This window comes from Natrix helvetica (assembly GCF_964273705.1).
Source record: "Natrix helvetica genome assembly, chromosome: 1".
NCBI lineage: Eukaryota > Metazoa > Chordata > Lepidosauria > Squamata > Natricidae > Natrix > Natrix helvetica.
Genome location: NC_138548.1, coordinates 33,868,285 through 33,892,251, shown reverse-complemented (window position 1 = coordinate 33,892,251; position 23,967 = coordinate 33,868,285). Strand labels below are relative to the sequence as shown.

Here is a 23,967-nt window from a genome sequence, read left to right as displayed (position 1 = left end):
TTTCTAGATATAAGATATGTACATATTCACAGAGAACTGTGTGACATAGTAATTGAGGCAAGGGTGAAATGCTACTGGTTCGGACTGGTTCGGCCAAACCGATAGTAAAAATGCTACTGGTTTGCCTGAACCAGTAGTAGAATAATTGAAACCGGTTCAGGCAAACTGGTTTTTCCGATGGTTCACTGTGCCGCGCGATTTATATTAGCTAGAGAGCAGGATTTCCTGCTTTCTAGCTAATATAAATTGTGAGGCACAGCGGATTCCCCCCCCCCCCTTGCTGTTTGCTTAGCTTACCTTTTTGTCTGCACATGAGTGAGAGGTACTGTGCATGCACAGAGGTGGCACGTGTGAGTGAAGTGAGAGCCAGTGCTATCCGAAGATATCTCTTCGTCTCCCTTCATGATCATGTGGTCGACATTACTAAACTCCAAAGGTGCATGGAATGCTGTTACTTTTCTACAAAAGTCATCCCTATTTTTCTACTTGCAATTTTTACGTGCTTTTGAACTGCTAGGTTGGCAGAAGCTGGGACAAGTAATGGGAGCTCACTCTGTTACATGGTGCTAGGGATTCGAACCACCACACCTCCAATCTTTCTGATCGACAAGCTCTGCGTCTTAGCCACTGAGCCACCGCATCCCTTTAGATTGCTATAATTACATGTAAATCAGTAAGATTGATTGATTGATTGATTGTCATCAGTACAATTACATTGATAGAAAATACATAGATCTCAATGACAATCTATCCCTAACCTCTTCTTCCAGGACTCCCAAGGATGCACACTGTATTGCTGTAACTAATATCCATCTTAATAATAGCAATAGAACTTAGATACTGCTTCATAATGCTTTACAGCACTCTCTAAGAGGTTTACAGAGTCAGCATATTGCTTCTAGCAATCTGGGTCCTCATTTTACTGACCTTGGAAAGATGGAAGACTGAGTCAATCTTGAGCCAATCAGAATCAAACTCTTGGCAGTGGTCAGAGTCAGCCTGCAATACTGCATTCTAACCATTGTGCCCCCATGGCTCTTGCTGTGCAGTACTTGGTAGTATGTGTAATAAACAAAATAATAAATCAATTATGTTGACTAATCAATGAGATTGGCCCCTGTAGCTGATTCATTATTTGTTTATTTTGAGTATTCTATACTCTTTAAATAATCCCTAAGGAAGTTTGCGATGAGGGCAATAAAAGATGATTAATTAAATGAAATAGATTTAAGTAATGCCTGACTTCAAATTATTCTAGGAATTTTATGTCTAAAAATAGCCAAGACATTAAAAAGAAAAAGATAGGTGTCCAGAAAAATAAGAATCTAAGAAATAAAAATCTTATCAAACTCTTCCCTCCCTCCCTTAGCTGTCTGCAAACAGAGCTGCAAAATCCTTTCAATTGTATGAACATCTGGTCATCTCACTAACAACTTCCCTACAATGTCAGCAATAGGATGCAATTTTTATCCACAAACTATGTCAGAGTTTGTTGCATAAAAATCAAATCCAGAAAACGCACACAGATAATGGATTCAGCTGGATTCATTAATTTCTTTATATACATAAGAATAGATGAATAAATGTACAATACCAACAGGTGGTTCTTCCAAGTAAACCCAAGGCAGGAGAGTTACAGACAAACACAAGCAGCTAGTAGTTTACTTCTCAGAGCAGCAGACTGTTAAAGTTTCTGTTTCAACTCTTTGCACAGATTCAGATTTGTTTAAGCTCCCATTGGCTTAGTTGCTATGCCTAGTCATTGGCTGACCTTGTTCCCATGTCTCTCCCAGTCATGAATATTTTAACAGACTATGATATCTGTGAAAAAATCCTAGTTCAATTCTTCACCTGATCTTTTTCTTTTGCTGCTTTTCTTAGAGGATGAAATGCCAAAGGATGACCCAAGCCATCTTATCTCTCTTGATTTTGGCTGGCTGCATCACTACACACAAGCCTTCTAACGCAAACTTGCAGACATTCATTGGCTGTGCTGTGCGAGAGTTCACTTTCCTAGCCAAGAAGCCTGGATGCAAGGGGCTGCGCATCACCACAGATGCTTGCTGGGGCCGCTGTGAGACATGGGAGGTAAGACCTATGGCCCATGGCTCATTGTATGGGTTTGGCTCTCTTGTCCAGGTTACTAGTGATCATGTTTTAAAGGGGCAGGGATACATTTTAGTGGCAAAGGAGATGATTTTGGTGAAGAAGATCCCAGATCCAGCACATCTACGGTAAAAGGAGTAAGAAGATGCCTGTTTGAAATGCACAGCAGTCCATTCTATGCTGCCAGTACTGATGTGTAGCAGGTCTCCAGCATTTCATGTAGAGGTATTTACCTGTTCCCTGAGCTATTCTAATAATTAAATAAATGCATATTTTCCTGACCTGATATTAAGAAATGTCCAAAGAATTGGGGAGCCCTGACCGAGATGATGACTATACTATGCAAATTAAGGAATACTTCTTAATTTTCTATTTTGCAAAATTTGTTCTATCTGCTAATTATGTGAGAAAGCCAGGATATTGAAAACCTGCTTCCAACTTTCGCTTTCTGTTTTCTAAAAATTTTAGGCAGTATCTCACTTAGATTTCAGTAGACATTAACGGTAAACATTGGAAACATATTTGTTTTTAAATGAAAGCCAGCATTCTTGGGAACCTAAGCTAGGTGTTCAACATTATATTTTCTCTTTGGTGCTTTTTGCACTTCCATGGAATTGTATCATGTCCATATTGGTATAAATGCAGGATTGAAGTCAAGAAATGAAGCAGATATCATCACCCCAATGTTCTATAAATACATGGGTGCTGCTTTATGTGGATTAGAGAGACATATAAATATGGAAGCAAATAAATGTCAGAAGGCAGAAAAAAGGCACAAACCTGATTTAAAATCCTGATCACACTTACAAATTGTTTGGAAGTCTATAGTTATTCAGCCCTACACAAAAAGTCTCAAGGAGAGTTTGTGTCGTACATATCACATAGATATGGGGAATGGGACAGAGGTGGTATTCAGCCAGTTTGGACCCGTTCTAGTGAACCGCTAGCAGAAATTTTTAATAGTTCAGAGAACTGGTATACCGCCTTTGGCTAGTCCCACCCTCCTGCCCCCGCCGTTTCCTGTCCTATATTCCCTTCTTTTTTAGCTCAGCTGATTAGCGCTGCAGAGCGAATTGCTGTGCCTCAACTGAGCTAAACAACAGCTCAACTCACCAGTGCTCACACTGAGGGGGGTCTTTGAGGGCTGCGCACATGCACGAAGTATGTGTTAGGCACGTATGCGTGCACAAAGCGCTCTCTCATAGAACCGGTAGGAAAAGATTTGGAATCCCACCACTGGAATGGGAGTAGTCAGCTCCCAACTCACCTGCTGCAGTAATCTGTTTCCATAACTCCTGAATAGGCCTTTACCTCCAGTTATGAGATATTGGCAGTCCTCAGTATGTATCTGCCCAGGACCAAGTCCATTTACTAAGGCGGATGCATATAAGATAGCAACTATCATGAATTAAAAGGGAAAAGTCAAATCAATGCCAAATATTTCTGCTGAGTTTTCAGGGATTGAGAAATGTGGTCATGGAAGGTTCAGCCAGCATGTCTCATTGATATTCTACGATTCAACTGGTACTGCAAAGCCATGGCTGAAAGGAAATGGGCCTGATCCACCATATAAACGAGACATAGTATTGCTGCAGGGCAGGGGCCCTTTGTTGCTTTTTTGATGCACAATTCAATGACCTTACAGATATCCAGAGCATTGAAGTGAGGTTTGTTCCTTATTGACAATCAATTGCTTAAAAATTTCAGGCTCCCTGATCCTCCCCCCTCTCATTTTTTAAGCTTTAATGTTGTATGTCAAAGCATTTTTGCAGAGTTTATGTAATGCTTTAATTGTATAATTCGGAAAGCTTCTTATGACTTAAACACTTAATGGGAAACTGTCCTTTATTGTTCCATTGACAGAAAATTCCCTGGAGATTAAACTAGAGCCCCTGATTTACAAGTGATACATTTTATTCCATACCTTAATAATAATACCTGTTTCTAATTTTAAGTGGCCTCAGAACTGTGGCAAATATGGATAACTTTAGAAGAGGAATATGAGTAGCTCAGAGTTGAACTGGTACTCTCTGAGTTTGATTGTTTCCTTGCAGTTGTCAACAATCTAGACAACATCACAAGTGTTAGTAGGCTGTGGGATTTGCTTTCATTTTATATACTAGTGGTTTGCTGTGTCAGTGTTGATGGGGGTGGGTGGTCTTAGAAGCTCCTTGCAGAGGTGGGTTCCTACCGGTTCGGCCGAGTAGGTAGTAACTTGGCCTGCCATGCCCCTGAACCAGTTCTTTTGGTGGCACCTATGGTGCTGCCACCTTGTTTTTTGCTTCTGCGCATGCACAGAAGCATTTTAAATACATTTCATGCGCACTTAGCATGCATCAAGCGCGCATGTCCCTGAGTGAACCAACAGTAGCAGCAACCAGAACTCACCCCTGGTTCCTTGATTAGGCTGTTGTCTTCTGTTAGCTTCTTTGTCTGAGATAGTGGTGTGGGGATGTTATTTAATAGATTGTTAGGTTATTTTGGATTATGTTAAAACATAATATTTAGCTTTACCACCTTTAAAACCTGGAACAAGTAATCATTCAACAAGTCTAGATTAAAACTAGACCAACAATCAAGGAGCAGAAAAAAATGCTTCCAGCAAAGGCTATCTAAATATAGTTAGCCAGATGTGTTACGAACTCAAAGTCTGATACAATACAATACAATACAATACAATACAATACAATACAATAGCAGAGTTGGAAGGGACCTTGAAGGTCTTCTAGTCCAACCCACTGCCTAGGCAGGAAACCCTATACCGTTTCAGCCAAATGGCTATCCAACATCTTCTTAAAGACTTCCAGTGTTGGGGCATTCACAACTTCTGGAGGCAAGCTGTTCCACTGATTAATTGTTCTAACTGTCAGGAAGTTTCTCCTCAGTTCTAAGTTGCTTCTCTCCTTGATTAGTTTCCACCCATTGCTTCTTGTTCTACCTTCAGGTGCCTTGGAAAATAGTTTGACTCCCTCTTCTTTGTGGCAACCCCTGAGATATTGGAACACTGCTATCATGTCTCCCCTAGTCCTTCTTTCTATTAAACTAAGCATACCCAGTTCCTGCAACCGTTCTTCATATGTTTTAGTCTCCAGTCCCCTAATCATCTTCGTTGCTCTTCTCTGCACCCTTTCTAGAGTCTCCACATCTTTTCTACATCATGGCGACCAAAACTGAATGCAGTATTCCAAGTGTGGCCTTACCAAGACATTATAGAGTGGTATTAACACTTCACTTGATCTTGATTCTATCCCTCTGTTTATGCAGCCTAGAACTGTGTTGGCTTTTTTGGCAGCTGCTGCACACTGCTGGCTCATATTTAAATGGTTGTCCACTAGTACTCCAAGATCCCTTTCACAGTTACTACTGTTGATATTTGAAAGCATAACATTTCAGCCAATAGATTAATCTATTTAAAACTTTAAAAACCTATTTAAGCCAGCCCAACATCTTATCTTGTAAAGACACTTAGTGCCATGGATGAACATCTGCTTTTCAAGGAGGAGCTCCTAAATTCAGCCCTTGTCATCTCCAGTTAAATGATTGAGTAGCAAGTCATAAGAGAGATTCCTGCTTGACACATTGCAGAGTCACTAATTTCGATGAGATAATCCAGCAGAAGGCTAATTTTTCTTTTTTCCTCTTTTATAAACAGAAACCCATCCTGGATCCCCCTTATATTGAAGCCCACCACCGAGTCTGTACATACAATGAGACCAAACTGATGACAGTGAAGCTGCCAAGCTGTGCTGCCAATGTGGATCCTCTCTTCACATATCCCAAAGCCATCCGCTGTGACTGCAGTGTGTGCCTTACCACAACCACAGAATGTGAGACTATCTGAATGCTTCAACTGATCAAGAACATTTTCTGGGTCAAATTCTCTCCAGGTGAAGACTACAATAGGACAATGATAATGGAGCATAGTGATGCACGTCAGGAAGGTGTAACTGCCTAGTTCTGAAGCTTTTCTTCTGTTTGCCAGCTTTGAATAGACCTGAGTAACTTGCAATTTTCATTCCATTCCATTTCTTTTCAGCATAGTTGTACAGTTAATGTCTTTTCAATGGTTGTCAATTTTATACAGATTAGAATTTCTTTGGGATCATTTCTTCAGAAATTTGCATAAAACTCAAACTGTATTTTCTATTCCCTTCCTGATATTATCCCTAGGATGTTTTTTGAAAGCAGTATAAATAGGACCAAAGTTTGCATTTGCACTTTTAACATTTTCAGAGGATCAGGTACAGGAGTGGGTTCCTGCTGCCAACATTTAAAAAGGAATAAAAATCACAATTTTTTTAATGAAGATTGTTCTGAGCATGTGCAGAACAGAAAATAAAGATGGTGGCACCCAGGGTAGAACTGATATGGTCACGTGTCCACCGAAATTACTACCTATTTGGCTGAAGGAACCCACCTCTGATCAGGTAGAAGCAGTGGTAAGTTGCAGGCGGTACGCCCCGGTACGGGTGTACCGGAGCCTGCCTGGAGCACTGGATACCGTTCCGGTACGGTGCTCTGGAGGGCCCACTCGCCCGCCGAGCTCCTTACCAGTCTCTTAAGTCTTCGGTGCTTCCACGCACAGCGCATACAGCACCTGTGCAACACTCCGCTGAGCAGCTGGAGTGTTGCGGAGGCGCTAAGACGCATGCATGCACCAGTTGGAACGGGGTTAGGATTAAATATATACTAAGGGGGTGTTCACACACTATATTTGATGCACGGGCTGTACATGTTTAGCCTAGATTTGTCAACATTCCTAATTTGACAATTGAACGAATTCATTGTGGGGATTTGTGCAATATACTGAACTATAAGCTAAACAAAAATAGCAATAGCACTTAGACTTATATACCACTTCACAGTGCTTTACAGCCCTCTCTAAGCGGTTTACAGAGTCAGCATATTGCCCCCAACAATCTGGGTCCTCATTTTACCCATCTCAGAAGGTTGGAAGGCTGAGTCAACCTAGAGCAGTGCTTCTCAATTATTTTCTGTCATGCCCCCCCTAGGAAGAAGAAAACATTTCGCGCCCCCCGCGCGACTGTAAATAGTATCATTTGTCTATAAAATTGTTATAAGTACACCTCTGCATAACACTGTATTCTTATTAACGTATAAGAGAATAAAAAAAGAAAGAAATGTGGATCAATTTACAACAAAGAATAGCTTTATTAACTGTAGCAGAAAAGATTTAAAGGAGCACAGCTAGAACATATACATACATATATTTATATATAGAGTATCACAGAAGTGAGTACAGCCCTTAACATTTTGTAAATATTTAAGTATACTTAAATATTTACAAAATGTTAAGGCCGGAACTAGATCCGGTTCCCGTACGGCTCCAGCGGCCGATAAAGGTTCCGGGTCGGAGGCCTGATAAATGGGCGCCACCGCTGGCCGCGGGAGGAGCAGTCGCCTTGTTGTGGCTGCCCGAGATGGATAGGCTTGAGTCGCAACTGTGAGGGCCGGTCGGAAGAAGGAGAAAGAGAAGGGGCGGCTGAGGGAAGAGAGACGCGGGCGGGCTCAGCGATCCTGACGGGCAAACGAGCCCCCCTTTATGGAGCCTCGCGTCCCCCCTGGGGGGGGGGCGCCCCACTATTTGAGAAGCACTGACCTAGAGCAATGAGACCTGAACTTCCGAACTGCTGGCAGCCAGTGATCAGTAGAAGTAGCATGCAGTACTGCACTCTAACCACTGCACCACTGAAGCTCTTAAAAACCATTTGTATATCAGTAGGCACAAAATTCTAACCATAATTTAAACTAACTAGGTTTCGCATATTGTGTAAATGCAAGACATTTGAACATTGGCTGACTTGAAAAAGCATGTATGAGCACATGTACTTACTTATGTGGCCTATTCATTACAGTTATAATCAAACTATGCTGTTATGCAAGATAAAGGATCGTGCAAAAAAGACATAAAATAATTGTGTTTGCTCTATCATACCCCTCCCCCATTCTTATATATTTTCAGAATTGAAACTTAATAAATTCAAGAATTCTCCTTGTTAATCTTCCTGTTCAAGTAAAGAGAGATCGTGAACATTGAAGACAGGCTGGCTCATGCAAGAATGGGGGAGAGGGATGATATAGCAAACGCAATTATCTTGTGTCTCCTTGCTTTTATATATACGGTATATGATTTCAGATATACATTTAGATTAACATTTAGATGAACTATTCACTGACTATGGATTTGCATACCAGAACAATGTTCAGATATAAAGGATGAAATATCTTTTTTCCTATCAAAAAATGTTTCTTCGATGAAAGGACCGGCACAGGACATTGAATCTTCTACAATGCTAAAACATGGGTCATTATTCTTAATTAGCAAGTGGCGGGTAGGGGAGGGATTCAGGCTCATAAAAATACTGCAGCTCTTTCTGCAGAGAAAGATCTTCCACTTTGTTCATTTAGGCTTGGATAAATAAGATGGTGACTCTGGAAAAGTATTCATTAAACCAGAAGGTAGTTGGTTATCTATAATTTATCAGCTAAAAACCTTACTTCTGAAAACTAAATAAAAAGTCAAGGGGTTTTATTGCCAGTAATTTATTCAATAATGGAAGAGAGAATATAATGCAATCAGAACAATTAAGGTAATGTATGATTTGAAATAGGTTAAAAAGAAAGGATGGGGAGAACGGAGTTAAAAAAATAACTCTCTGTGAGCGAGCATCTATTCTTGGGCACTTGTTCCCTCATACAATTGTCAAACGTGGTAATTCTTCCTTGCCTTTTTAACTGCCTCAACACAGATAAAGATAAAATATCCCAAAGCTGCTTTTTCAGCAGGCCAGTCAAGGAATAGAAATCCTTCCATTCCCCACCATCCAGCCAGAGCTGAAGAAGCTTCTTGGATGAGAAGTGAAACATCTTCAAAGAAAAAAAACAAGAAAATCCAGTTGCCTCCTGAAAAAACACCTTTGGGACAACCATGATCTGGATGACTGAGAATCTCCATAGACAGATAAAGATAAAACATAACCAAATGTGAATCTATGTTAACATAATTGATTTAATTTTAAAAAAACTTTTAAGTTTTCAGAAAGTGGACAATTTGGTGATGAAGCCTAGTAATGGAGGCAATGAATTGAACAGCTTGAGAGTAATGCTGGAGATAACCCAGGGGTGGGTTCTGGTTTGCTCGTGGGGGTGCTGTGCGTATATGCACATGGGCAGCGCCATAAAAAATGTTCTGCGCATATGCAGAAGCAAAAAACAAGATGGCGCCGCCTATGGCGCCACCTGGATAATTAGTTCGGGGACATGGCAGGCCTGAGTCGCTGCCGATTCCAGTGACCCAGGCCGCCAAACTACTACCAGTTCACCCAAATCGGTCTGAACCGGTAGGAACCCACCACTCCTGTATTCTCAGCAATCAGATCTCTGTAGTACAGATGACCATATCCTTAAAGGCTAAGTGGCTTATTCTAATGGCTGGCATATCCTTATTGTTAACTATAGTAACTGGCTTGCTTGAAATGAGAATAAGCTGATTTCCATTTGTTTTTTAAAAAAAAATATTGCTGTAGTTTGATAAGTCTTTGTAGGAGAAAAACAGGCCCAGAAGGAGACAAGTAGTACTTTTCTAGACAGACACACAATTAATAAATGCAATTTATTAAAGGCATACAGCTTATGAAAGCTTTGGTCTTTTCATAAAAGGAGCTACCAGACTGTTTCTCATTTTTGAACAGGTTGTAAAGCATCTTATTTTTCTTCCTTCACCACATTAATTAATTAGGATTCTCATCTTCCATAAGCTGCTTGTCTGAAGGGTGATTTCCTTTCAGTAGTTACATTTTTTTTGGGGGGGGGGGACGGACAACTACTCAAAGGCAACATTTAAAACCCGCAGAGTATTTACAAGAACTATCCTGGGATGTAACCCTCTAGCTCACACTGGCTTCAGTCAATTCAATTGAGCGTACCCTGCATTTGATTACCCTATTTTTTGGACTATAAGACGTACCGGTGTATAAGATGCACCAAGATTTTGAAGAGGTAAGTAAGAAAAAAAGGTTTTGTCCTCCCTGGCCCCCAGGAGCACTCTGCAGACTTCAGCAGGGCTGGGGGGAGGCAAAAATGCCCCCATTTCTGTGAAAAACAGGCAGAAAACAGGCCATTTTCCACAAAAACTGAGGTGTTTTTGCCTTCCCCCAACCCTAATAAAGCCTGCAGAGTGCTGCTGGGGCCTGGGGGAAGGGAAAAATGCCTCAGTTTTTGCAAAAAAATGGCCCATTTTTCACCTGTTTTAGGAGGCCAAAAATGGCTGTATTCAGTGTATAAGATGCACCAACATTTCTATCTCTTTTAGGGAGGAGAAAAGATGCGACTTATACTCCAAAAATATGGTAACTTGAGTATCTCTTTGGTAAAGACATCATCATCATAATTTACCGCATTTTTCAGATGGGCCAAAATCGAGCAAATGGGTGGGCCAAAAACGAGAAAAAAATGGCTTGTTTTTCGTGAAAATGGGCTCATTTTTTTTTGTCAAAAAAAGGGCATGGATAGCCTTCAGAAGAATTATAGAGTGCTCCTGGAGGTTGGGGGGGGGGGAAATTTCTGCCCTACCCAGCCTCCAGGAGCTCTCTGAAAGCCTCCTAAAAGCTATGCAGGGCCGTTTTGGTGAAGGGGGCAGGGTTTCGGGAGACAAAAAATTTTGTATTCAGTGTATAAGATGCACCCAGATTCTCAGCCTCTTTTTTGAGGGAAAAATGTACGCCTTATACTCCGAAAAATACGGTAGTTCCATCATCACTTTGTAGAAAACAGTGTTGAGATGTTGTGTCAGCAGAGAAACTGGGGATCTTTTGAGTTACACCTCTTAAAAGCCATCTTGTCTGATGTCTGTTGAAACAAGTTTGCTGTTCCTTTTACACCTGTTGTTTTTTAGGAGAAGATCCTCTCCCAGGAAAGTGAGCTGTCAGAATGCAATCACAAGTTGGCAAGTAGATCCTTGTGCATTCCATCCAGCTGTTTAGCCTTTGCTTTTCAAGTTAAAATTTTGCACAATATTTCAGTTTGACAATGAACTTTGTGATCTCTTTAAGGGGGACAGGGACTAGCTTCATCTGTACATGCACTGTCAGCAGGATTTAAGAGGCTACCTTAAATCTAATAACAATATATCTTCTTTTATTTTATTCCATGATATTTCCATGCTAGTTCAGGTCTTCCGAGCTTCTTCCATAAACATTCTAAAGCAAATGGTTAAATTGCAGTTACAATTTAAAATAGCACGGCAGATTTTAAATCAATATATTGATAGTGGAGCTTCGAACTTTAAAGAGGAGAGAAATTCACAATGCCATTAAAAGAATGTTCTACTCTAAATCCTTAAACAGACTGATGAGGTTTCTGGAAGGAGTTAGGCTTACTGAAGCTGTTTATATTGTCTCACTTGGAGCAGCATTCAAAGAAGGCTGGATTTCATGTTGTTTATGATTTTATAGATTAAGAAGAGCAAAGCTAAGACGAGAAACAGAATGAAAACACCATCTTGTTAGTACAGTAGTTCTGCAGAATATTAAGCAGATAATTTTCTCACCACATGATAGCTGAGATGCCAGGAACTGAATGTGCTTTACAACTCAGCTATGGTCCTTCCTCCTTTAGACTGTGATGTGATTGATAATAATTTCAGGGTTCAGGAAACCTCATGATGGGACCTCTTGGGATCCCAGACATCAGGGGTGTCAAACACAAGGCCTGTGGGCCAGATGCGGCCTGCGGGGCTGTCCTGGAAAATGTAAGGAGCTGGCCTGCATCGCTTTGGCCCAGTCTACCCAGTATGAAAAGGAAACATGGGGCCCGTGTGGCTTTGGCCCAGCCTACCCAGTGTGAAGAGGAAACATTGGACCAGTGTGGCTTTGGCCCGGTCTACCCAGTACAAAATGGAAACATACCAGTTTGGGGAGTGGTGTCAAGCTGGCCATGTCCATCCAGTTGGCCATACCCAACCAGTTGGCTATGCCCACCCAGTCAGCCACTCCCCCTCCCGAGGTCAACCACAGCCCTAATGCGGCCCTCAATGAAATTGAGTTTGACACCCTTGCCTTAGATAGAAGGCTATTACATTTTTTTTCTCTTCCCTCAAAGCTTCTTTTTTTCTTGAAACTCAGGTTACAATGCACCACATCCTGGAACATTGGCTGGCAGTGATGATTCTGATAAGCTTCCGCTTGTTCGATAACTTATGTCCAGAAAAGGGCAAACAAACGCACACGCACAAAGATTACTCAATTCAATTAGCAAAAATCTAGCTTGATATTTATTAAACACCGGCACTTAACTGCATCAGAATAGAAATGGAAAGTAGGACAGCAGGCGATTCCTCCTGTATTCTGCATAATGAAATAAATAAATGGTGGAAAAGCAATAATATATTCAACAAGAGGGATCTTATCTCATACCCCAACTAACTGACAAACTGGCTAACTGACTGGGTGGATATTTGCAGCATCATGATTTGAGAAAAATAACTCTAAAATAAATTATGCTTGTTTTGGAATGATTTTTCTTTTTTTACTAGTAGACTAGAGACAACCTGTGATTCTTTGGTTCATTCTTCTTTCCACATATAATATGGGCTTGTGCTGTTTCTCCTCCCCTCACCAACCCCAGAAGAAGGAGAAGCCGCTTCCTTCTTCTCTTTAGTTGACTCGTGGAAATGCCTGCCACTTTACTAAGGGGAGTAGAAACAAAGGGAGTGATGAACCATGAGAATAACTGCCACACACCCCCTCTCCATTTTGGTATGTCCCCATGGTCCTGTTTATCAAAGGAGGTAGAGGGTTTACTTGTCACTGGCACTTTCTAGTCAGCCCTACCTCATCAACAGCCATCCCAGTTGCTCCCTTGTCCTTTATATTTTCACATAGAGATTTGTGCCATTTCTCCTCCCCTCACAACCCTTAAGGGAGCAACTGGTGAAGAAGCCTCTTACTTCTCTGCCTCAGCTGAACCCATAATACTGCATGCCACTTTGCTGTGGACTAGGGGAACAAAAGAGAACAGCAGAACGTGGGGATAACTGCATCTTCGCTCTCCATTCTAATGTATCCTAAGGGCTTCCACCCTACTGGGAGGAAGAGAGCTCACACGTCAACTGATCATACTACCTATGCAGCCCTTATGTTGCCAGCTGATATCCACGTCACTCCCTGGTTCTCCCCTCACCAGTCTTCATCATTAACAGAGTTTGAATTTTGACTTCAGTCCAAAGCAGACAATGGTTGTTTGCCCATAGGGCCTTGCCATCAGCTGATTGGGTATTGGAGGAAGAATGTGGAGATATGCACCACCCATTTTCCTTTACACAATACAATTTACAGATTTTTGGGAAACGTAGTCAGAAGATGTGGTTGTGGTAAAGTGGCTACAAGTTTGCCAAATGTCAATTCTATAGGAGTCATGGGTCCAGATTTTGGACACCTTTTGTAAGTTTGCTTATTTGCAGTACATTGATTCAAACACAGTTGTTCCATGGTCCATCGTTTTGCCTAACTGAAGGTTACAAAGTATCAAGCGGAGAGAAGAGTTTTAGTAGTTTAAAGATACTATAATATATGCAGCTAAGGATTGAGCTGTTGAGCCTTGGTGTTCTCTAAGCTTAGTTGTTTTCCTGCAAACATTTCATTACCAAGCTGAAAATTCTTCTTTTCTCTGCATGAGCCCAGAAAAACTCATATGTACCACTGGTGTTATCTCTGTGGTAGTACTTCTAAAGACTTCTATTTGTTAAAAAAGAAAATGAAGAGAGGGGAAAATAGCTACTTGGACAAAGCTTGAAAGGTGTGTGGATGAATACAGATGCAAGTAAGAAACCTGACTACCAATGAATCATCATCATCTTTTAATGACCCCATAATCCCTTCTAGGGTGCAGTCTGGGCAACTGAATGGAGCTGAGTGTTTACTGACCAGATGCCCTTCCTGTCACCAATGCGGAGTTATATTCAGCAGATATATTCTCACTGTGCCCAGAGAGAGAAATATCTGCCTCTACCTAGGATCAAACTTGCAGTCTCCTGACTGCGATGCGAGAGTTCCACCTCTAGGCCACTTCTAGGCCACAGCACCACTAAACCTGACTACCAATGAATGCATGGAAAAATTAGGAGGCCACTCTACATTGAAACCTCTATTCCTGGCAGCTGCAGGACATGCTTTGGATGGAATCTGCTGTCTTCTGTCTGTCACATTTTCCAGAAATGTTCTGATTTTAAAGCTGCACTTGTCCAAATATATCTTCTGTTTCATCTTTGCTTCCTGTCCCCTCCCTTTCCAGCCCCTTTGTGATGCTGAACCTGTCATGTTGAATGCTCCATTTAGCTCTCTTCCAGCTGTATAACAAATGTTTCAGAGTATACCTTTCTTGCTCTCTGGAAGCAATGACTTGAACAACGTGGAATTTTTTGACCTCTTGAGTAACATGTCACCGTTGGAAACGTTTGCCTATATCACAGGTGGTATTCAGCAGGTTTGAGTAGTTTGTAATCTCATTTTTTGCATCATTTAATCCTAATCTCTGAAATCAGGCAGAGTGGGCTTGCTCCAAGACAGCCAAAACCTGTCATCTATCAGGAGATAGATGAATCTATTACAATTTCTCTGCAATTTCCAGATAAAGTAAATGTCTGCTTCAGAGGTGGTATTCAGCAGGTACTGACTAGTTCTGGAGAACTGGTAGCAGAAATTTTGAGTAGATTGGAGAACTGGTAAATATCACCTTTTACTGGCCCCGCCCCCATCTATTCTTGAGTCCCAGCTGATCAGGAGGAAATGGGGATTTTGCAGTAAACTTCCCCTGGAGTGAGGAGGGAATGGAGATTTTGCAGTATCCTTCCTCTGCTACACCCACCAAGCCACGCCCCCAAATCATGTCATGCCCAAGCAATGTCTATAGAACTGGTAGTAAAAATGTTTGAATCCCACCACTGGCCTATATACAGTAAGTAACAATGACAGAAGCAAACCAATCAGTATATTAAGAGATGTGCTCAGTGTCAACACTTAGACAGTTAACTGTCCTTGCTGACCCCATGTTAAAGTCAAATGTTAACCAAACATTAGGCTACAATCATCGGCAGATTCTCCAATCTGTCCTGACACAGCTGAATTTCCTGATGTACTCTTAGAGAATTATAACACCCCAAGCCAAGAACTCCAATAGCATTTAACTGTTTAATATGTACCCCCAAAGCAACATTAATCCAAACCATAGTTTGACAAGGATTATATTAATGCAAAAAAGTTCTTGCTATCATTTACCAGACTTATGTATCCAATACTACACCAAGGGCTTCACAGGACCTCCTCCAGCAGAAAAGATACAATACAATAGCAGAGTTGGAAGGGACCTTGGAGGTCTTCTAGTCCAACCCCCTGCCTAGGCAGGAAACCCTATACCATTTCAGACAATTGGCTATCCAACATCTTCTTAAAGACTTCCAGTGTTGGGGCATTCACAACTTCTGGAGGCAAGGTGTTGCACTGATTAATTGTTGTAACTGTCAGGAAATTTCTCCTCAGTTCTAAGTTGCTTCTCTCCTTAGTTTCCACCCATTGCTTCTTGTTCTGCCCTCAGGTGCTTTGCAGAATAGTTTGACTCCCTCTTCTTTGTGGCAACCATTGAGATATTGGAACACTGCTATCATGTCTCCCCTAGACCTTCTTTTCATTAAACTAGACATACCCAGTTCCTGCAACCGTTCTTCATATGTTTTAGTCTCCAGTCCCCTAATCATCTTCGTTGCTCTTCTCTGCACTCTTTCCAGAGTCTCAACATCTTTTCTACATCGTGGCGACCAGAACTGAATGCAGTATTCCAAGTGTGGCCTTACCAAGGCATTATAAAGTGGTATTAACACTTCACGTGATCTTGATTCTATATGTTCTATATGATTCTAGACATCTTGATTCTAGATGCTGTAAACAGTTGCAAGAAAAAGGAAGCTATGGAAAACAATTGGACATGACTCATTCAGTCAACCAAATATAATGATTCAGATTCATTTTGGTCTATTGCATCATGCTTCCAAAGAAATGGTCCAGGCATGGTGGACTGTCGCATCTCCCCAGGCTTTCGGTCAGGAACTCTGTATGGACACCTCTTTTGGAAGTAGAAACCTTAACCAATATAAATATAGTACTTGACTTAGGACCACAATTAAGTCCAAAATTTATGTTGCTCAGCAAGACAGTTGTTAAGTGAATTTTGCTTCATTTTACGACCTTGCTTGCCACATTTATTAAGTGAATCACTGCAGTTGGTGACACGGTTGTTAAGTGAATTCCCCATTGATGTTGCTTGTCAGAAGGTCACAAAAGGACCCTGGGACACTGCAACCATCATAAATATGAATCAGTTGCCAAGCATCTGAATTTTGATCCCTATGGCCATGAGAATGCTGCAACAGTTGTAAATGTGAAAAATGTTCATCGGTCACTTTTTTCAGTGCTGTTGTAACTTTGAACAGTCACAAAATGAACTGTTGCAAGTCTAGGGCTACCTCTGTAGAAAATCTGCCAATGTGGACGCCAGTGACAAAGATCAAGAATCAGATTGTGAACATACTTGTTATATAGGACTCATACCTACCATGAGAGTTTCATTCAAACAGTCTTCACTATATTAACTAAAAAGTCCCTGTTATTTATAAACACACACACACACATTAAAAACACGCATAAACAAATATATATTTAAAATGTTTCTTTTAAGAATCATGTATCAATGATATAAATTGTAGAAAACATTTGCAAAGAAGGCATTTACAACAATAAAAGCCTTTTTGGTTAGAATAAGTACTTTCTTATGCTTTCCTAGTGGGGTGACAACCATTTTTTTCCGTAATGACAAGTAGCTTCTAAGTTATATGTTTATAGCTAGTTACGCCTGATAGAAAGAACAGAAGTTGTGATTGCTTTCAATCACATAGCATCTATACTAATGAAGCTAGCCAAGCCTGGCCACTCTGTGCAAGGGGGAATCAGTTCCAAAGACCACCAGAGGAGGCCCTAGACTGGAATTGTTTTGCATCTGCATAGATTTATTGCCAACTGGATTGAATCAAGAGAGGCGGAATTGGCAAAAGCAATAGGAGAAAGAGGTGAAGCTACTGAAAAAGAGAGCAGTTGAAGCCATTCTGCATATGTTTCATCCCAAAACTGAACCTTCTAATGCTTCTACTGCTGCTCCTTCTAAAAATCTTTCATTTAGTAAGCATTTTGGTAGTTTCAACTATTTTTTTCCAGGTCGGGGAAAGAGGTAAGAGTGGCGGTTTGTGCTGGTGTATCTATTTTGTGTGAGCACACATCCATGTGCGTGAGATGCATGTATTCGATTTTCTCAAGATCTTCTTGTGTTCTATCTCGAGCTGCCTTTTGATCTTGATTGTGCAAATTAGCATCTTTAGTAAGGGACCCTAGTTGTCCTAACCTATCTGGGTTGAGAAGTTAAATAGTTACAGGCTTATTTAGTACTCAGATGGAAGACACCAAGGAATAATACCAGACCCATGGATTATCCTAAGAGTTAAAAAAAAAAACAATCCCAGAAGAAAACAATGGCCAATTGCTTTCTTGTCATTGTCAAGAAAATTAGTAATCAGTAACTGGATTTGAGCTGAGACCATCTACACCAATGTTTCTCAACCTCAGCAACTTTTAGATGGCTGAACTTCATGCATTCTGGGAGCTGAAGGTTGAGGAACCTCATTTATGCTGTTTAAAGGGCAGTTTGTAGTTCTTATTGTAGTTATGCATAATGCTTGAATAATAATAATTATAATAATAAATTCTAAGAAATGAAGTCTAGATTTGCAGATAGGGCATATGTACATTTCCCCCTGAATTTTCTGACTTCTCAAATCCAGACAATTACAATTTCGAAATGATTTTGAAAAAATGCACAATGTGAGAGCTTTAGATTTGATTTAAGAAGAGGAGAATTCTCACAGGTTCAGTGGCAAAATGACAATGTAACCTGAGAGTATGTCTTTGGATTATGCTTCGTTTATAAAAGGAAGACAAGAATAGTGTATGAATGACTTTGTATTCTGTGCCATCTCTTTCAAAAGCATTGCTGTTCATTCAGTTTGGAAAGATTGAATTGACACTGATCTTCTACATGAGTCAACATGGTTGACTCCTAAAAAATGTCTAAATGCCATTTTGTGTGTTTCAAGTTTAATCATTATTGCATATTCATACTGGGATTTACTATCTGCTGCAAACAAATATCTGCTGCAAACTCCATGTAGGTGTCAGGAAGGGCATCCAGTTAGTAAATGCTCAGCTGCATCCAGCCACGCTGGCATTATCCTGAATTAAAGGACTACAGGGACATAAAAAGAAAAGAAAATACTGGGATTTACTCATTTCTTCCTGTGGCTTGCTAATGACAAAGCTTGTTCTTTTTGGCTCAGGTGTAGGATTAGGATCCTTAGATCTTTTTTTCCCTTCCAGGTGCATCAGGGATTCTGACAATATCAAGAATTTCTAAAGGTTCCCCCCCCCCCCCCCTTGTATCTGCTGGATAAGCAGAGAGAAGTTATCACAACATGAACTTGTATTTATAGATGCATAGTCATTAGGGGAAAAAAACAAGCAAGGCATGAAAGGTCTACAAAGTTGCATTTGAGAGGAATCGCAGATTCGGAAGAATCACTTTATAAAGTAAGAGTTTTTTTTTTTCTGGTCACGTCCCTCTGTGCAGGATTGGAGTATTAACTGGCAATACTGGTCCACTTTGAACTCCAGGCATCATAGAACTGAACAGCAGCTGCAACACTTGGCACAAAGTTTCTTCTTCCTCTTGGGATTGAAGATTGTGAGGATTGCTTCATCAAAGACAGTTTTCAGGCCTTTCTGGGTCAATGCTGAGCACTCCAAGTAGCACTGGGCTCCAATCTTGAATGAAAGAGAAAGAGCAAGAATGCTGACAATGAGAAGTAAAGCAGAAGAAGAGACCTTGCTGGATCAGACTGAAGGCCCACTTAGGTCAGCATCTTGTACCAAATGACTCTGGGAACTCAGGAGCAAACCAGAAAGGTGTTTGCTCCTTTTGTTCCTAATTCCCATTTAAATGTAACTGAGATATACACCTGTTCAGTGCTGGGTCCAAATTATATTTATGATTCTGTTTAGGTACAGCATTTGTTTTAGTTGATCTAAGAAAGAGTTTACCTTAAAAAAAAAGAAGATTTGGGATCAAACCATTTTGTGGTCACGATAAATGACTGACCAGATTATGAATTTACAATACAATACAATAGTAGAGTTGGAAGGGACCTTGGAGGTCTTCTAGTCTAACCCCCTGACAAATGGCTATCCAGCATCTTCTTAAAGACTTCCAGTGTTGGGGCATTCACAACTTCTGGAGGCAAGCTGTTCCACTGATTAATTGTTCTAACTGTCAGGAAGTTTCTCCTCAGTTCTAAGTTGCTTCTCTCCTTGATTAGTTTCCACCCATTGCTTCTTGTTCTACCCTCAGGTGCTTTAGAGAATAGTTTGACTCCCTCTTCTTTGTGGCAACCCCTGAGATATTGGAACAATGCTATCATGTCTCCCCTAATCCTTCTTTCTCTTAAGCTAAGAGTAAATTTAGTTTAGTTTACTTTATTTTATTGTCATTGCACATCATACAACGAAATTAAATGCCATCTTTAGTGTACTATACATTATAACTTTAAAAATAAAAACACAAAAACACATACTTCACATGCTATATAATTGAAATTGAAAACCCGATATTGCATTAATATTGCACTATACCGTAGAATTCAATATAGTTACTGCTCTGGGATAGAAGCTGTTTTTCAGCCTATTTGTCCTTTTTTTTATTATTCTGTACCGTCTAGTTCAAAAAAAGGGTGTCCAGGATGAGATGGATCTTTAAGAATGTTTTGAACTTTCTTAAGGCAGCGGGAGCTACAAAGCTCTTCCAAAGAGTGGAGAGGGCAACCAATGATCCTCTGGGCAATGACGTTGAGCCTCTGGAGCGCTGTCCTATCTTCCACTGTGCAATTGGAAAACCATACACAGGTGCAGTAAGTTAAAATACTCTCCATGGTGCACCGGTAGAAGGTCACCAGCAGTTTTTCATTCAGTTGTTGTTTCCTGAGAAGTCTCAGATAGTATAATCTCTACTGTGTCCTTTTGACCAGTGAATTTTATTTAACCATGGGCAATAGGACAACATCCCTTGTAGCATCTGAGAATGCAGGTAGGTACTCTAGAAACAGGAATCTCTTCTTCTCATTTGTCCTCTTGGCCCCCGCCCCACAATCATTATCCAAGAATTTCCCTCCCTCCTACCTATCCTTTGAGGATGTCTTCTACAAACGCCATGGAAAAAACAGGAGAGTATTTCTTAAATTGCCATACACTGTAGAGTTAAAAATATAGGCATTGTATTTAAGGGTCTCTCATAGTTTGTGGTGCTGCCCCAAGTGACTCCTTGTTTCTGAGCTGGTTCCATCAGTTCCTTCAATGGAAGAAATGAAACAAAAGTAAAATAAAATGTGTGTATCTATTAAACTGGGAACCAAGTCTAAAATAATGGCAACGTGATTGGGGCTACTCACATAATTGAAATCATCGAGAAGCCAATGCTAAAAGTAGACAGGTTTTTTGAAATTTCTCTCCAGATGTATTGAGATAACAACAACCCAAATTCCATTGACCAATGTCTAGGAATGCTAGGACTTAAAGTATTTCTAAAAGCTACCAATTTGGGGAAGGTTTTCTTAAGGGTCAGCATACAAAAGACTTTAGATGGTGAAAATAAATTATACTATACAATAAAAATCAAGATCTACAAAAACTCTTAGATATATCTATTGTTTCATATTTCTTAGGGGACAACAATGAGTGAATGAAATATCTGGTGTGTTTAGCCCTGAGAAAAAGAGAAAAGCCTTTGGCTTAACTCCGATGAGATCAATTTAGGAACTATTACTGTTGTTGAAGGAAAACAGTACCTCTTTGGCCAATTTGATGCCATGTTCATAAGTCAGGGGCTTCTCTTTCATGTATAATAACCGAGCCAAAGTTTTGGGGTCATCTCGAAGGTCAATCTAGAAATATACCGACAAACAGAAAACTTAAATACTTAGATCCTTCTCTCTCTAATTCTCAAACAATAAACTTCATCAGCAAAATGCTCAGATCTATTTGAACAACTTGTAGGTGAGATGTTACTTCTTCCATACTGATTTCCATACTCATTTTCAGTACGTCTGTAATTACAGTGGACCAAAATAAGACAAACTATCCAACCCCCTTCATTTATCGAAGTCTTTGGATCCTTTTGTGATCAAACATAATTCATTGCAGGAAAGTTTTCCCTGCTATTCCCCCAACTAGGTTATATTTCACAGAGTATCCTGGTCTACAACTGATGGACGTTTCCACTGTTTCTTTTTGGTCATTTACCTGTGTTCCTATCAGAACATAAGGCACATGTGGCATGCAGACTTTCAATTCTGGAACCCATTCCTCTTGGACATTGTGATAGGAAGCAGGGTTTACCACAGAGAAACAGATCAAAAAGACATCTGTGTTGGGGTAGGAGAGGGGTCTCAGTTGATTGTAGTCCTCCTGTCGGAGCAAACAAGTACACAGGATGAGACAGAGAATTGCTATTTGATCTCGGTTGTGGGGAATTCACTTCTTATTCAAAAATGTGAAAGAAAAAGGTAGGAAGACTTCGGAATCTTTGAAGATGCTCCAAAGCTCCACAAGTTGTTCAAGGATATTACTATTATGTGGATGATAGCTTTAGAAACAGTCTCTTAAATTAAACAGAAGGTGGTGCTAGTTGCCAGCGTAAACCACAAGATTGGCTTTCACATTTTCAAGTTCCTACTGCTGTATTCTGAGAGTCAAACACTGAAATCAATTTAAAAAGGTCAGAAACAAAGCTAGCGGGATTAAAGGAAGACAATCCACAGGATTGAGACGGCTGTTCTTAATGATATGAGAGGGCGGCCTCGTCAAAGTTTTATGCCAAGAGAAACCTGCGACATCTCTGAGATGCAGAAAACTGGATTTGCTCTAATTATTCATCATGGCTGATATTGTAAGTTTAGGGTGGCAATTATATGATGTTTTTTGTAGAAATGTATATATTTCTGTCTTTACAGAAATGTAAAATGTCTATTTCAGAATGTCACAAGGAAATGGAAAACAGCTTTGTTCTTCATGACTAAAAAGTTATGGCCTGAAAACAATAAATAAACTGGAGATGTTATTTACCTGTCCTGCTGTGTCATAAAGTCCAAGCAAATGTTGCCTGCCTCCAACTGTCACGGTAACTATAAAAGGAGGAGATGTAGAAGAGAAAATACTTATTATTTGTTAAATTTATATGCTGCATAACTCCCAATGACTCTAGGTCCGTAATGGCAAACCTATGGCATGCATGCTATGCAGTGCTGTCTATGGGCACGCAAGCCGTTGTCCCAGTTCAGGTCCATCATGCATGCGTTCATGCCTCCCACTGGCCAGCTGATCATTGGGTCTCCACCATGCATGCATGGGAAGTGGGGGGCATGCATGTGTGGGGAGTGGGACGTGTGTGTGGGACACACAGACATGCGTGGGGGTGGGGCACACGTGGGGGAATGCGCACATGCACTGGGAACATGCACGGGGCTGTGCACACATGTGTGTGGATGGGGCGCATGCGCAGGGCCATATGCACATTTCAGTTTGGGAGTTTGGGTGCGCATGTGCAGGGGGCATGCATAGGGGCTGCACGCGCATTGCATTTTGGATGTTCTGGTGTGCACACACTTGGGTTAGCCATCATGGCTCTAGGCAGATTATATGCCATTTAAAACATTAAAACAAGATTTGAATATAATAATATAAGGGGTAAAAGTGGCAGAGATAACAAACCCGGATGGAAACAAAAGAAGAAAAAGGGGCTTCAAAGGCTTGGTTGAAGAGCTAAGCCACATGGAACAATTCAGCCATAGTTCAGATATTTATCTGCTTACACGCAACAGACAGAATCTTGCCAGACTTAACCCTTACTACCCCCAGCCTAATGGACATACCCTGGAAGATTCTATGGAGTGGCTATCTGAATTCTCTTTTTCTGTCTGTTATCCATCTCTGGGCTGTGCTTCTTCTTTTCTGTCTTCCCCGCTTTCTAGAATTTACTCCTTCTTTCTGAGAAACTGCCACTTCACTATAGTCCTTCACATCAGCTCCCTCTCTCACAGGGCCCTTTGAAACACCAGCTGGATGGGGACATTCAGATCTTGAGAGGAATGTCATTTCTCAGTCAGGGGCTGCTTCAGAGAAGGTACATTTCTAGAGTCCAAATAGTTAGCATTGAACTGACAAGCAAATAAGCATCTTGCTGGTGGTCCCCCCTCCTCCTTTTCTTATTTTTGAACCATTTGCAAGATACATTTTTCCCAAACTGATTTCTTGCTCTTGAGTTTGCTAGATAAGCAAAAACATTCAAATATCGTATCTGAGGCTGCTTCTGAACATAAGTATTCTATCCACAACATAGCTGTAGAGATCATGAATCTTTATGAATCTAACCAGGTTCTTATTACAGAAATCCTATAGAGATTTAACTGTGATGGTTATTAGCATATTTGTTGTCCAACATAATTGAAACATATAATGTTGGGGAATGCCATACATAGAGATACTGTATATAGAGTAACATTGTTGTTGTGGTTCCTTGGACATGTCCCCAAAACTTTGAAGTTACGCATAAGAAAGGTAGCTAGGAAACTGGGATTATCCAAGACAATTTGAAAAGAATAATTCCATAGATTTAGGCTTTGATTACAGTTAGGAATATTTTCCC

General features: G+C 40.6%; 2 protein-coding genes across 2 annotated transcripts in view; one reads left to right on the top strand and one right to left on the bottom strand.

Moving 5' to 3' along the window:
• Nucleotides 1-1,884: 1,884 nt before the first annotated feature.
• GPHB5 (glycoprotein hormone subunit beta 5) lies at nt 1,885-5,947 on the top strand (the record flags this gene model as incomplete). The annotated part of the gene is made up of 2 exons (XM_081936586.1): nt 1,885-2,088; nt 5,759-5,947. The coding sequence occupies 2 exons, from the start codon at nt 1,885-1,887 to the stop codon at nt 5,945-5,947; spliced, it is 393 nt and encodes a 130-aa protein (XP_081792712.1).
• A 10,886-nt stretch (nt 5,948-16,833) lies between these two features.
• The window catches only part of RHOJ (ras homolog family member J), a 75,365-nt gene continuing 68,231 nt past the window's right edge, over nt 16,834-23,967 (bottom strand). The window contains exons 2-5 of the mRNA XM_081935617.1: nt 22,389-22,447; nt 21,567-21,731; nt 21,113-21,208; nt 16,834-19,040 (exon numbers count right to left, since the gene is read on the bottom strand). Of these exons, the coding sequence (XP_081791743.1) occupies nt 18,894-19,040; nt 21,113-21,208; nt 21,567-21,731; nt 22,389-22,447 (467 nt within the window). The 3' untranslated portion in view covers nt 16,834-18,893. The remainder of the gene's footprint in view (nt 19,041-21,112; nt 21,209-21,566; nt 21,732-22,388; nt 22,448-23,967) is intronic.